Source organism: Lutra lutra, chromosome 4, assembly GCF_902655055.1.
Source record: "Lutra lutra chromosome 4, mLutLut1.2, whole genome shotgun sequence".
NCBI classification, from domain to species: domain Eukaryota; kingdom Metazoa; phylum Chordata; class Mammalia; order Carnivora; family Mustelidae; genus Lutra; species Lutra lutra.
The window spans coordinates 77,103,967-77,118,503 of record NC_062281.1 but is presented as its reverse complement, the minus strand read 5'-3'; the positions used below and the strand labels follow the sequence as shown (position 1 = coordinate 77,118,503).

Sequence of the window (14,537 nt, the reverse complement as noted above, 5' to 3'; positions counted from 1 at the left end):
TTTTTTTTTTAAGATTTTATTTATTTATTACACAGAGAGAGATCACAAGTAGACAGAGAGGCAGGCAAAGAGAGAGAGAGGGAAGCAGGCTCCCCGCTGAGCAGAGAGCCCGATGCGGAGCTCGATCCCAGGACCCTGAGATCATGACCCGAGCCGGAGGCAGCAGCCCAACCCACTGAGCCACCCAGGCGCCCCAGAGTACTTTTCTTACCTCATCCCCTGTGTCCCTGTGTACCCATGCACATGCACATACACACACACGCACACTGCAGGGGTTTCTAACATTTTGAACAATTTTATGAAAAAAAGTAGTATATTTCTTTATTTTCTCCCCACTCCAACATTTTATTTTGAAAATAACAAAGCCCCGGTTGGGGTGGGGGACAGAGATGAAAGAACATCCTCACCTAGATTCACTGATTTTTTTTTTTTTTTGATTCACTGATTTTTTTAATGTTATGCCACTTTTGTCTCCCCACTCCCTTGTCTTTTTTCATCTTTGGCCAAAGTGTTGTAACTGGCAGACACCATGAGACTCCATCCCTGCACACGACTGTAGGCATCTCCTAAAATAAGGACATTCTTCTGTATAACCACAGTGCGATCTATCATCATATCACCTGTGAAACCCAGCAATTCCCTAACACCATGTTCAAATATATTCAGATGTCCCCAATTATCCCAACTTGTGTCCTCCTCTACCCCCACCCCACCCCCGTCCAGGATTCATCCAAGGTTCGCCCACTGTGTTTCTTTAATCTCTTAATTTTGAATAGTTCTGTCCTAACCCCCAACCCCCTTTTCAAAGTATCCAGACTAGTTACACATTATGGACTTGTCTGATGATTTTGTTCCTCTGACCTCCGTGTTTCCTATAAACTAGAAGTTAGTTCTAGAGTTTTCTGTGTCTTTTAAAACAACTAAGGTGGGTTTCACCGCCTTTCCTTTTTCTTGTCCACGTTTTGCAAGGGGGGCTCAGGAAGAGCATGTGGGAAGGCGGAGGGCAGCGGCCAGAGCGGGTCCATCCCTTCATTCTCGCCCCGCATGTCCCCTGAGCACCTGCTCTCCGCGGGCGCTATGCAGTTGCTGGGAATACTGCCCAGAAGAACCAGGCTGGGGGGTCTCCCCATCTGCCTCAATTCTGGTAGGGACTGACCAGGATTTAGCCAAAATGTTATGGGATGTCAGTCACAATTAGAAAAAGAAGAGTGAAAAGCCTGCAGCATGGGCAGAGGGGTGATCTTTTCAGTAGGATCCTTAGTGAAGACCAGTCTGGGAAAATAACATTGTATCTAGATGAGGGTGAGAGAGAGGGACAGAGATGCAGAGACAGACAGACAGACACTGAGAGGGAAAGAAGGAGAGAGAGACAGGAAGAGACAGAGACACAGAGAGAGACAGAGAGATGGAGACAAAGAAAGAGAGATACGGAGTGTGCTCTGCAATGGGGCAGCCGGCCAGGCGACAAGAGAGTGAGCCCCCAGAGTGGGGGTGCATCAGTGTGAGGGGGAGGCAGGGTACTGTGAAGACCAAAGAGCAGGGGCGGTCAGGTGGACCCTCCAGGGCCTCCTCTTGGAGCCGGCTGTGCGCACAGCAGCGAGTTCCGTTTTCCCTTCTTGAACAGCACCATCTTCTTGAATGATCAGTGAAACACAGCTGTTTGGGGAGTGGGTGGGGGTTGAGACTAGTGAAAAAGAGCTTGTCTGTTTAGTTACAGATCAGCTCTAAAGCCCATCTTGCTTATTTACAGATCAACTTAAAGCCCTTCTCCATTGCAGAAACTTTAGCCTATTTAAGAAAAAAAAAAAAAAAGGCTGTTTTGAATCAAAGAAGTACTTGCTTCCCCTTTATTTTGGGAACTGCAGCTTGCTAGTTTCGGAAAGAGGTGTGACTGTCCTTCAGAGGCAGCATATCTCCGTGATGAGATGATAAACAAGTTGAAGGCTGCAGGCCCCCTGGAATCCTGCAGGACAAGGTGCAGAATCCAGCTGTGGCCTGTGGTTGACAGTTTGACAGTTTGGAGATCTTGAGGTTTCCTAGAACAATTCCTCCTCCGGGAGTTATTTCTTGATTCCCACCACCGCATCCCCAAAGTCCGAATCATCTCTCCCTCCTCTAAAGTTCTAAGCAGTGGTCCCCCAGTGGCAGTGCTTTGGAATTCCACAGATTACGCCCCTCCCAGGGAGAGGGGACATGATTGGGCCCCAAGGAATTAACTGGAATGCATCCAGGAAATCTGTTGAGTTTGGTGATCCTGGTGTTCCTTCAGCTTTTAGAACCTCTGCCTTGTGAGATCTTCCAATGGAGCTCAAACAGATTTTTTGTTTTTAATGTATAGATTTAACCATGAGACTATGCTGTAAGGCAAGATTCATAACCTGATTTTAGTTTTTAAATTCATCTCTTTAGTCCCCAGAGTGCTTGGTGCAGTGCTCTACCCGTCCTAGTATTAACCGGAGAAACAAATAAAGGAGTTTAACATTCGGAAGCACGGTTATGTTGTTCTGCCCTGGTCAGGCGCCAGCCCCTGCTGTCCACGGTTCTTCCTCTGGGGTATTAGGCACAGTCACGGTGTGCTGATGCCTTCATTTGTGCCTCTAGCTCCATCATCTCTCCCGGGTTCCACAGTCACATACCTTACTGGGAAGCCCACGGGAGCTGGTCAGCTGAATGTTCCTCCAGGCATCATCTCTCCCACATCGGCATCTCCTCGTTTATTTCCAGTCTTGGTGGAGGACCACTACCATTTTCCTAGGCCCCAAGCCACATTCATTTGGAGGCAGGTTCTGCGCCATCTAGCTCTTAGTCATGCTTGCTTTTGACGCCTCAGCCCCCTCACTTGATCTTGTCCATTGTGTCCTCGTGAAATGACAAAGTAAGAAAAACAGCTCCCCAGCATGGCACACAAGGTGTGCTTCTGTTTCCATCCCAGCTCTTGGCCTTCCCTAGCTGCTCAGGGTTTCTCATCATAGACCTAGTTCCCTGAAGGGATCAGCTTGAACCTGTTCCCCAAAGAAGTGAGATGAACCAGTTCCCCATAGGCCTGTGATGAACTAGTTCCCTGAATGAGCCTTCTTATCTCTGGGTCAGTATTTTGCATATGAAGTTCCTTCTTCCTGGAATCCCTTTACTGCCTCTGCGCTGGACTGACTTCCCTCCCATTGTGACTTACAGAGATTTTCTTGGGGACATTTCCCCTCACTACCTCTTTTTCCACTTGCCTGAGTTAGGTACTCTTTCCTAGGCCCTGTGCATCCTTTGTCATTGACTCTACTATAATTTTAATTCTCGAATCTCTGTCACGAGAATAGGAGCATCTTTAGGGCATGAATGATGTCTTCTGACATAAGATTGGTGCTCAATTAATAGTTGTTGAATGAATGAATGAACAAGCAAATGGGTATGTGAACTGTATTCACATTTGAGTTTGTTAAGCTATCTATAATAAAAAATAAAAATGTATTGTTTTTAATCTTCGTGAATGGAGATATTTTGGCCGCTTGAAGCCATTTCTAAAATGGTAAAACAATGTCATTGCCTTTATATTCCCACAGGAAATATGGGATGTATAAAATCAAAAAGGAAAGACAATCTGAATGACGATGGAATAGATTTGAAGACTCAACCAGTACGTAATACTGACCGAACTATTTATGTGAGAGATCCAACGTCCAATAAACAGCAAAGGCCAGTAAGTAGATAGTCTCAGGGAGAATTCCCACAGCAGGATCAACGCATGGCTGCTTAATTTAAACACCAAATCTGTAACATGTGCATGCAAAAAAATCACATCCATTACTTGGGCCTCAAATAATTTTTGATTTGCTTTATAACTTAATCTTTTAAAGAGTTTGTAAACATTTAGAGATTTTACCAGACCACTTGTTGTACAATTAATGGCCTTTGATCACCTTCTCATGTGTAAAGAAAATAATCTTTCATATCACTGGTGCAAAGATCCAGTTTATATATTTAGATATATAAAGATAAATTGATCTATTTGAACTTCTGTGACTTAGGATAGGTAGTGAGATAAATATAAAGATATTTTATATATAAAGTTAAATTGATCTGTCTATCCGAACTTCTGTGGCTTAGGATAGGTAGTGAGATTAGCGCAGTGGTCTGGAGGCAAAGGAAATTTTGGATTTGAGTCAGAAGCTAAAATAAATGCTGATATGCCCCTTGTAGTGTATCATATTTTATCCCATATCTTGTCATTCTTCAGTTAACTCCAAACAGTAGATTCTGAAGTTGTCATGACTTATTATAGAGAATTAAACGATTAAAAAAGTACACAGCTAATTCTGCCCCCTAACCTTGGACAAATATCTGTAGCAGAAATTTCATATGAGTGATGTGCTATTCGATGCAGTTGGGAACTGCTTGGCCAAGGAAGACCTAATACTCTAATTTCTTGGAGAAGAGGACCAGAGCTTTGGATAGTTGCTACGTTAAATGCACTTTACTTCCGATCTTTTATCCTTCCCATCCCATATATATATACATATATATATATGTATGTATGTATATATGATATATATGTACACGCCTTTATTAAGAATTTTCATAGTATCCTGTAGGTTTGATGTCTGTCAAAGCCTCATGCCATTGCTGAAATTGAGAAGTTACTATTGGCATTCTCAAACAGTGGAGATGAAGAGTGAATATATTATTGCTGTTAATTATTGTACATGATGTTTCTAGATAGATAAATTAATGTTATATAGAAAGAAACTCAAAAGGTATAAGACTATCGCTTTAATAATTTAGTGATATACATATAAATATAGTATTTAATAACATTATATAAACCGGTATAAGTATAGGACTATATTACATAAAAATGCTTAATAGAAAAGAAAACAAATGAAAGAATTGGAGTCACAGGTAGTTTCCTCATTATAGACTTGATGAGCTTTCATGAAAAGAATCTGGCTTTTTCTGATATCACGTGCTAGGTATTTTACTTGCTTAGAACCCAAGTTCTCTTTTTGAAATGATCAACGAAGATGCTTTGATTCAGAAAAACAAAGGCAAATCATATAGACGTGCCATTTTTCCTCCTCCTAAGAGTGAAGGAGGTTAAACATGGGGTTGGAAGGTGAAGTAGTAAACAGGTTTGCAATATGGCAATTCCCTCCTGGATTCTGTCTGTTAGTCTGTTGCCTTCTCTGGCTGCCCTTGTTTCCTGAGCCCGGAGGGTTGCCTTATCCCATGGCCATAGATAACAGTCCCAGGTGTGGCCAGATGTGCCAAAATTGGATGCCCTGGCTCCGTGACAGAAAAACTGTGATGGTGAGGTGGAATTGATGAAATTCAGCAATGCCCCGAGGAAAAGACATTTTAAGGAAAGAGTTAAATGGCAGATGAATTGGCCTATATGTGTTTTGGTCTTCTAGAAAGTCTATTAAAACATTTATAAATTAAGGACTCTTTGATATTTGACAATCAGCTTGCTGCTTTCAAAGTGATTTAATTAGTTTCTCATCTTCTGATTATTTCCATTAAATCATTTATAATTGATCATGCAATCCTAATTATGCAAATCCCCATGATTAAAAAATCAGTGTAGGACTTCTTAAAGTAAGTATTCAAGGATAACACGGACCCCCGATTTTCAGATAGCAGGACACAAAGTAATGTTCCCTCCCCCACTAGCCCAGCCTCATAATTGGAGATTTTATGGGCTTTCACCCGAAATTTAAATTTAAAAAAAAATTTAAATTTCAGTGCAAAGGTCCATTCCTTTGAGCCACTGAATCAAAGGGAAAAGTTGCATGATTTGTGGATATAGGCCTTGGACAGTACTTTCCTGAAAAAGGGCCCACGAGGTCTTATCCTCCCCATGATCACTGAGAGAAAAAGGAATTTGATTTGAAAGGTCATTGAGGTGCCTTTTGTCCCACAGACCCTTCCTGCTAATCCACCTCAAAGCTGAAGTAACTGGACGCCATCTGTCCCATGACAGGAGCAGGGTCAGCCTTAGGAAGCCTGGATCCGTTAGGACCTGTTCTCAGTGTCTAGTGACAGAGCCCTGACTCGTTTTCTGAACAAGTCTGGGAAACACGGAGATCAGCAGTTCTGGCCAAAGTCCTACCAAGCCAGCAGGGGCTCAAGCCATTTCCATATTTTGCTCTGGGTTTCCATGCTGAGACTCCAGCCTTCATCTGTTCACTTCCTGCTACCACCAACAAATGACTGCTTTTTAGAAGGGAGAGCTGTTCTGCTGAGCTGTGTAGGATGGGACATAGCTCTGCAAAATGTTTTCTCAGTTCTTCTCTTCTTTCCAACTTCCTAAATTAGCCATTCTAAACCTCATTTGCTACTGTGAGAAAAATGATATAACACACAACATGACTGTGAGTAAGAAAAGCTAAACGTCAAAATCCTTTTCCTAACCAATATTCTCTCCTAGGTTCCAGAATCTCAGCTTTTACCAGGACAGAGGTTTCAGACTAAAGGTATGTTTCCATAGCAACATGGTAGTTTTCCTTTCTTTACTGTTAACAGATGCTATAAGGGAGTCAGCTTGGGTGTTTTTATTTATACTTTCATTGCCAAAAAATACATGGAATATAAAATTTATCATTGTAACCATTTTTACGTGTCCAGTTGAGTAGTTAAGTACATTACCGTTACTGGACAGCCAGCACCCCCATCCATCTCCCCATCCATCTCCAACTTCTTCATCTCCCTGAGCTGAAACTCTGTCCAAGTTTAACATGAACTCCCCATCCCCCTACTCCCGTCAGCCCCTGCCAGCCACCATTCCACTTTCCGTCTCAATGCGTTTGGCCACTTTAGGTACCTCAAATAAGTGGATTCATAAAGTGTTTGTCCTTTCGTGTCTGGTGTATTTCACTCCTCATAATGTCTTCAGGGTTTACCCATGTTGAATAATATCCTGTTGTGTGGACACACCATATTTTGCTTATCCTCATTTGTCACTGAACATTTGGACTTTTCCTTTCAGCTCTTGAAAATAATGCTGCTCTGAACATGGCCATATCATTTCTGAAATACCGGGGAATGGGGGGAATTAATTATTGCTGTAGGTCTATATGACTGGGGATAACATAAACTGTATCCAGTGTGGATAATATGTTGCTTACTGTAGACCATGTAGACCATGTGTAGACACAAGTCATCATCCATCTTTTGTGCCAGGTAAGACTTGTTAAAACATTTCCATTGATGGATTCTTGAAGGTCTTCCCTTTCGTCCTTCTTTATAGATCCGGAGGAGCAAGGAGACATCGTGATAGCCTTGTACCCCTATGATGGCATCCACCCAGACGACTTGTCTTTCAAGAAAGGAGAGAAGATGAAGGTCCTGGAGGAGTAAGTACGCCCACACACCCTGTGCCTGCTGGCCCTTTACTTGGGCTCCTGAGTCCTGGCCCCTTCCTTCTGCTCCCAGCAGCATAGCAGCAACAAGTAGCCTCCCAGCCTCTTGCTGATAGCAGTGCTTTGGGAGTGCAAGGAGTGGGGCCACCATGGGAATCTTCTCTTACATTCTCCAGTTTTCCCTTTGAATAGAGACACTGGTTTCTTTCTTTATCCATCTGTGCCAGCTTAAGAAGTTTGTGTCTGTGGGAATTTGCGTGTTATTTTAATGCCATGCTTATCTAGTTATATTGCTCAAATTCAGACTGGGTTTATGGGTCTGACTAAGTTTTATTTTTAAGGGCACTGTGCTGAAGCAGCTGTCATTTTGGAAAAGCCCCTACTCAGCAGTTGTAGTCGTTCTGCAAGACACTTAGATATCGTCATGTCCTTGGTCCACCCTTCCCCCTGCCTTACTGACTCATAGATCTGTGGCTCAGACCACAGGGACTTGGTACTCAGAACAAGGGTTTCCCAAGTATTTCCCCCTAATCTTGCATACGTTGTCACACTGGCGCCACCCGAGTATTTCCCCCTAATCTTGCATACGTTGTCATACTGACCCCACCAGCCAGGGTTGGAGGAGGGAGACTCCTTAATAAGTACAAGGTACTAAGTGGTTAAGAGCAGTTGATGCTTACTGGTGAGTGTGAACTCCGGCCTAATCCTGGCCCTGCCTCTTGATAGCTGTGTGACCTTGACAAGTCACTTCAGCTCTGTGCCTTCATTTTTTCACTTAGGCAGCAGCTCTGTGTCCGTGTGGCTGTCCTTCACGTCTTGCAAACGAGAAGCCCGACTGTCTGTGGGAATTTGAACATCATAGTTGAGGCTCATGGGGACCTTCCATTCCTGCCTCCTGCCTCAGCCCCAGCCTCCTCCTCAGCTCCATGCTGAGGGCAAGAACGTGGGGATGAGCCTACCTGCTTGGGATTATTTTTGGCTTTCCATTTCTTTTCTTCATAGCATCTCTCTATTGAAATTAGATGTTTTAACAAAGGAGTTTATAATATGAGAGCTATGCTTCATTGTTCCCTTGAATCCCGTTTCTATAAGGATCCCACAGAATTTCTTAGAGATCCTGGGGGAAATTACAAACATGTTGCTTCTGCAAGATAGGAACCATTTTTACCAACTCTTGTGTGTGCAGCACTGAGCACAGGGACTCAGTTGTGAGGCTGTTTTCCTTTGCCTTAGTCTCTAAACATAGTTTTATTTCAGCAAAAGGAGTGAATTTTTCTGCTGGATTCTGGGGTTCCAGGGATCTTCCCATCTTCCCTCACCCCCCAAAACAGACACCTTCAGACAATTGCTATTGCAGTTCTGGACTCATCGGATACACACACTTATTTCTTTAAAAACTTAAAAAAAAAAAGTAATCTACCCACAAGCCCAAGGACAAGAGTCCCATGCTTTACCAATAAAGCCAGCCCGGTGCCCCTGGATACAAACGCTTTTTGATGTCTGTTTCTCTTCCAGGCATGGAGAATGGTGGAAAGCTAAATCCCTTTCAACGAAGAGAGAAGGGTTCATCCCCAGCAACTACGTCGCCAAAGTCAACACCCTGGAAACAGAAGAGTGAGTCTTTACCCGTTGCCATCTTGGATGGTTTTGCTTGTTGCCTGGGCTTTCTTAATGCATTCATACCCTTTTCCTTCCCTGGAGCATAACATCCATGAAATGTAACAATGTCTTCTCAGGTGGTTTTTCAAGGACATAACCAGGAAGGATGCAGAAAGGCAGCTGCTGGCACCAGGGAATGGTCCTGGAGCTTTTCTTATCAGAGAAAGTGAAACCTTAAAAGGTAGGAAGTGGTTTAAGTCCCCCTCTAAATCACTATTTAGAAATTCATTCTTAGAAACTAGCATAATATATCTTTTTTAAAGAAAAATATATATTATATTCTAGTAGTGAAACTTTAATGGTTTGATAACAAATAAACTCAATAGTTTTGCTATGAAAAGTACCATAGCAGACATAATTATGGCCACTTCTCACCAAGCTTTAAGTTTGTTTGCGGAGCCTCTTCCATTATGATTGAGAGTAAATCTTGAAATTTTAAGAGAAAGAAAATCAAAATGACTTTTCAATTCAGTGAAATAATAAAAAAAAAAACTAGCACGAAGAAGGAAAACGGTGTGTTGGTAAGCCTCATAGCAACAAAATGGTAGCTTCATTTGTCAAGTAGACTTCTTATAGGACTTAAATTATGCACTATACACATACTTAATTTACATTTTGCATATTTTATTACAAGTTGTGTACCATGGAGTTTATAAGGCAGATCTTACTTGTAAAATATAAGCATAATCTTTCCTTGTGCTTTCCCCCACAGGAAGCTACTCTCTTTCTGTCAGAGATTATGACCCTGTGCATGGTGATGTTATTAAGCACTACAAAATTAGAAGTCTGGACAATGGAGGGTATTACATTTCTCCACGAATCACTTTCCCTTGTATCAGTGACATGATTAAACATTACCAAAGTAAGTAAGTAAAAACTAAAGGTCGGACAAGACAAAACAGATTTATTATGAAATGCAGGGTTCAAACACTTTTTTATATTAAAATTCTTCTACCTTACATTTCTTTTGGATGAAGTTGGAGGATCGTATTCTGTAATTGATTCTAAATTAATCTATAATTACATATGCATGTGAAATCAGAATGGATCTTAGTGAATAATTATCCCAGTTCTTCCCACCCAATCCGTGCTGTTTGACAGTTAATGTTCCAAAACTGAGAAGAGAAATATGAATATTCTTTTCATGTAGTGCATATTTTTATAACACATCTTTAAATATTTGGAATCAGAATGCAGATTTGCAGATCTGTGTCTTTATATATATGTGTGTGTGTATATGTGTGTAAAAGTAATCCATAGTCTGGGTAAAAGAAAACAAATAACAATGACAGGAAAATATTTAGAAGTAGCAAGTCAGTGGTCCTATGTCTCCAGCACCTCTCAGTTAGCCCTGTGAAGCCAACCCATGGTTGGCCTTTAGGTTCATTCCCTGTGTGATTGAAGTCGGTTGTGGTGGGTAGCTGCTGCTACTGTTTACTTCTGCCACCCACTCTGAAGGGATACACACTGTAGGTTTGCAAACAGTACTAATGGATAAAATCAAGTATGTTCAGAATTGTCTTTCAGGTAACTGTTTCCAAAATCATGATTATACAAAAGATACCCCCATAGAATTTAGGTTCACAGACTACATTGAGCTGGAAATGATCCCATTAGTAGCCAAAATTTCTTCATAGATACTGGTAAATTACAAAGTAGGACATTTTGTAACCTTTTTTTCCCCCCTCTTTCACATTAGAGCAGTCAGATGGCTTATGCAGAAGATTGGAAAAGGCATGCATTAGCCCCAAACCACAAAAGCCATGGGACAAAGATGCCTGGGAGATCCCACGGGATTCCATCAAGTTGGTGAAAAGGCTTGGTGCCGGGCAATTTGGGGAAGTCTGGATGGGTGAGTGTGGGGCTCTGGAGAAGGCAACCAGAGAAATAAGGGCTCAAGCCAATGTCCGTCCATGTTCTCAGCCAAACATCAAACCATGTCAGAAGCATCACTTCTTTTGTTTTGCTCTGCCCACGTGGCACCAAGGGCTGCAAAATGGTTTGATCAGACTCTCTTCCTTGTAACTCTCCTCTTAAAAAATTTTTTAAAACAACTTTTTAAAATTTTTAGTGAATTACAGTTGACACACAATGTTATATTCGTTTCAGATGTATAACAGTGATTTGACAATTCTGTATGTTGTGCTTTGCTCACCCCAAGAAGTGTAGTAGCCATCTGTCACCATATGACATTATTACAGTATTATTGACTCTGTCTTCCGTGCTGTACTTTTCATCCCCGGAACTTAATTGTTTTATAACTGGATGTTCATACCTCTTTCTCCCTGTCTGCTGCTTCACTTCTCCTCCCTGCCTACCCCCCGCCATAGTAGCTCTTTTAAAATGAATGTTTATAAGGAAGAGGACAGTGGGCTTTTATCCTGATGTTCTGTCTACTTGTTCATGATTATCTCATCACCAGATTCCTGGTACACATATTTTAAGGACAGGAAATTGGTTTCCACCTCAGGGAAAATTATATTCGGGTTGAGGATTGTCCTTACTAGTGGGCATAATAGGAAGCATCAATTTATTGCACTTTCTCACCAAGAAAGCTTCTAAAGATGCTCCAGGTGCCGCCGTTAATGAATCATTCCTTACGTTAAGTCCTGCCTTCTCAGGCTGACGAGAGGTAACAACGAAATTAGAGCAGTGACTTCTCCAGGGGATTTTTCCCCCCGTGCCTTTTCTAAAGTTTTTATAGTGAATGTGATTTTCTTTTTCTTTTGTGATGGAATTTTTAAAACCCTTTTTTAAAAAGTCATGCTCTCCTCGAGGTTCTAACTGAAAATGCCGTTGCTCTTGTGAAGGATAACCTGTGGGGTTGCACACATCTTACTGGATCACCTTTTCTGTGCCAGCTTTGAGTGAAAAGCAGCTGTGATTTCCAGAGAGATGAAGGGGTAGCAGCTTTTAACCCTGTGCAGTCCCAGCCAAAAGAAGCTAGAGACTCAGCCTGCTGTGACCATGTAGGCACCTGCATCCAGGGGTCTGTCGAGGGAGAGGTTTCTCCTCTAACATGTTTGCCTCTGGGATTGCCGTATTGCCTCCTTTGTCCTGTTGCTGTTGCTTTAGCTGAAGCATCTTTTAAATATGGCAGATACTGACCCAGACGAGAATGAGTTCTCGCCGCACTGTCGTTCTGTGAACTTGCTATGGAATTCAGGTAAATGATTATTACACAATCGGACAGTCGTCATTTTGCTAGGCATATTCCAGAACCAGTCAGTAGCCCCCGTCAGGCACACCATTTCCATCCCAGTCAGCAGATTCGTCGGTGTGAGTGTGCGCTCCGGACTCGGCCGCTTCTCATTCACACTCTGTGGCCCAGGTCATAGAATCAAACTCCCCCTTTACCTGCCTGCTCTTTTGCTTTTTATTGAGGTAACATTTGTGTCACATAAAATCAGTAATTTTAAAGTAAACGATTCAGTGACATTTACTACATTCGCATGGTTGTGTGACCACCACCTCCATCTAGTTCCAGAATACGTTCATCGCCCCAAAAGGAAGCACTGTACCCATGAAGCAGTTATTCCCCATCTTCCCTCCCCCGCTCCCCCCAGACCCTGGCAACCACCGTTCTACTTTCTGTCTCAATGAACTTGACTAGTCTAGGTCCCTCATGTAAGTGGAATCATACTTCATTTGCCCTTCTTGTGACTGGTTTATGTCACTTAACAGAATATCCTCGAGGCTCATCCATGTTGTAGCATATGTCAGAATTTCATCCTTTTTTATGGCTGAATAATGTCCTACCATATGGCTACACCACACTTTCTTTATTTATCTGCCATTGGATATTTGGGTTGTTTCTACCTTTTGGCTATTGTGAATAGTGCTGCTGCAAATATTCATGTACAAGTTGTGTAGACAAATGGTTTTATTTCTCTTGGGTATATATGTTCTTGTAGAAGTGAAATTGCTGAGTCATACAGTAATTCTATCATTAAATTTTTGAGGGATCATCAAGCTGTTATCTGCTCATTAAAAAAAAAAAGCCACCTTCTTTATTCCTCTGAGGTATTTGTATTTCTTTCTTTATTTATTTTATTTTTTTTTTGCAAATCCACAGGGGAGGGGTTGGAATTGTGTAATAAACATTGCAGACCCTTCACCTGAATTCACCAGTTAGTAGTTTGCTCTATTTGCTTTTTCTCTTTTCTACATACACACACATACACACACGTATTTTATTTTTCTCATTGTTGTTGAACCACTTGAGAGCGAGTTGCAGATGTGATAACTTTTCACCCCTAAATACTGAAATATGTGTCTCCTAAGAGCAGGACCATTATCTTAGACGATGCATGGCCACATTTAGCAATCTAACATGGATACATACTATTACCAATACAGAGTCTAGAATTCCTTTAGTTGTCACAGTAATGCCCCTGAGCTCCTAGTATCATGTATTTGCATCGAGTTGACATGTCTTCTCTATCCTCTAATCTGGAACAGTTCCTCGGTCCTTCTTCATCCTTTATGACACTGACATTTTGCAGAACATGGGTCAGTTGCTCTGTAGAATGTTCCTCGTTTGGATTTCTCCATGGTTTGGCTCAGGCGATGCCTTTGTGTATGATTAGTATCTGAGTAGTAAGCGATGCTCTGTTCTCAGGGCATCTACCAGGAGGCACGAAATATTAGTTGGTCCCATTATTGCTCATGGTCTGTTTGGTTTTAAGGAGGTCTGCCAGATTTCTCCATTGTATATATTACTTTTTAATTCCTTTTCATGATTAATTGCCTGTGGGGAGATCGTTTAAGATCATATAAATATCCTCTGCTCCAAAAGAACTTTCATCAAATGGTTTCAGCATTATCTGCTCATGTTGAGTTCTCTTTCTTCTTAGATGCTATCACTTCTCTAAGGTGAAGCTGCCTCTGTGTTTCTTCATTCTCCCCCCAAACATGTCTTCTCCAGCCCACTGGCTCACTGAGGGAACCAGATACCTGCCTTCTCCCTCTGGCCATCTGAGTGCTCTTTCCTCCCTGTATTTACCATGACTTTGAGTGGGAGGAGGTGATGAAGTGGGGGACGAGGAAGAAGGACAGGAGGAGAAGAGGAAGGAATATCCAAGCTGTACAGTGTTCACTGGCCCCCTTCTAGGTACATACTCATCGATTATCTCTCATAGTCATCACAGTAACACTGAGAGATAGGAATTATTGTCATCATTTGATAAGCAAGGACTCTAGATTCAGACAGGTGTCTTGCCCAAAGTCATTCAAGGCAGTGAAGAAGCCGGCTGCTTTGGCATCCCAGAGACCCGGACTCTCTCGCTTGCTAATAAGCTATTTACACAAATTAATTTGACCTCATCACTTTCCTCATAGTAAAATGGGTAAGCAGCCATCTTCTCAGTTGCTGAAAAGAGAATGAGATTTATATAGCTGTTGTGTTTCTTATACAATATGGTTCTGTGCACTCTAGTTTTATTTTCTTTATTTTACTGTATTTGACCATAGTCACTGGAAGCTATATTTCAGTGGATTTTCCCCAATTTCAGTCATGAGTTGAAACTA

The 14,537-nt window shown here is 41.9% G+C and overlaps 1 protein-coding gene across 4 annotated transcripts in view; it reads left to right on the top strand.

Moving 5' to 3' along the window:
• Window positions 1-14,537, top strand: part of LYN (LYN proto-oncogene, Src family tyrosine kinase) — a 125,841-nt gene that overhangs the window by 53,377 nt on the left and 57,927 nt on the right. For 2 of the 4 annotated variants that reach the window (XM_047724277.1, XM_047724278.1), the window contains exons 2-8: window positions 3,555-3,628; window positions 6,419-6,464; window positions 7,238-7,343; window positions 8,865-8,963; window positions 9,086-9,189; window positions 9,721-9,870; window positions 10,708-10,860. In XM_047724277.1, coding sequence (XP_047580233.1) covers window positions 3,560-3,628; window positions 6,419-6,464; window positions 7,238-7,343; window positions 8,865-8,963; window positions 9,086-9,189; window positions 9,721-9,870; window positions 10,708-10,860 — 727 coding nt within the window. In that variant the 5' untranslated portion in view covers window positions 3,555-3,559. Of the gene's footprint in view, window positions 1-3,554; window positions 3,692-6,418; window positions 6,465-7,237; window positions 7,344-8,864; window positions 8,964-9,085; window positions 9,190-9,720; window positions 9,871-10,707; window positions 10,861-14,537 lie in introns of all 4 variants that reach the window. The other 2 variants (XM_047724274.1, XM_047724276.1) reach the window with 1 other exon arrangement.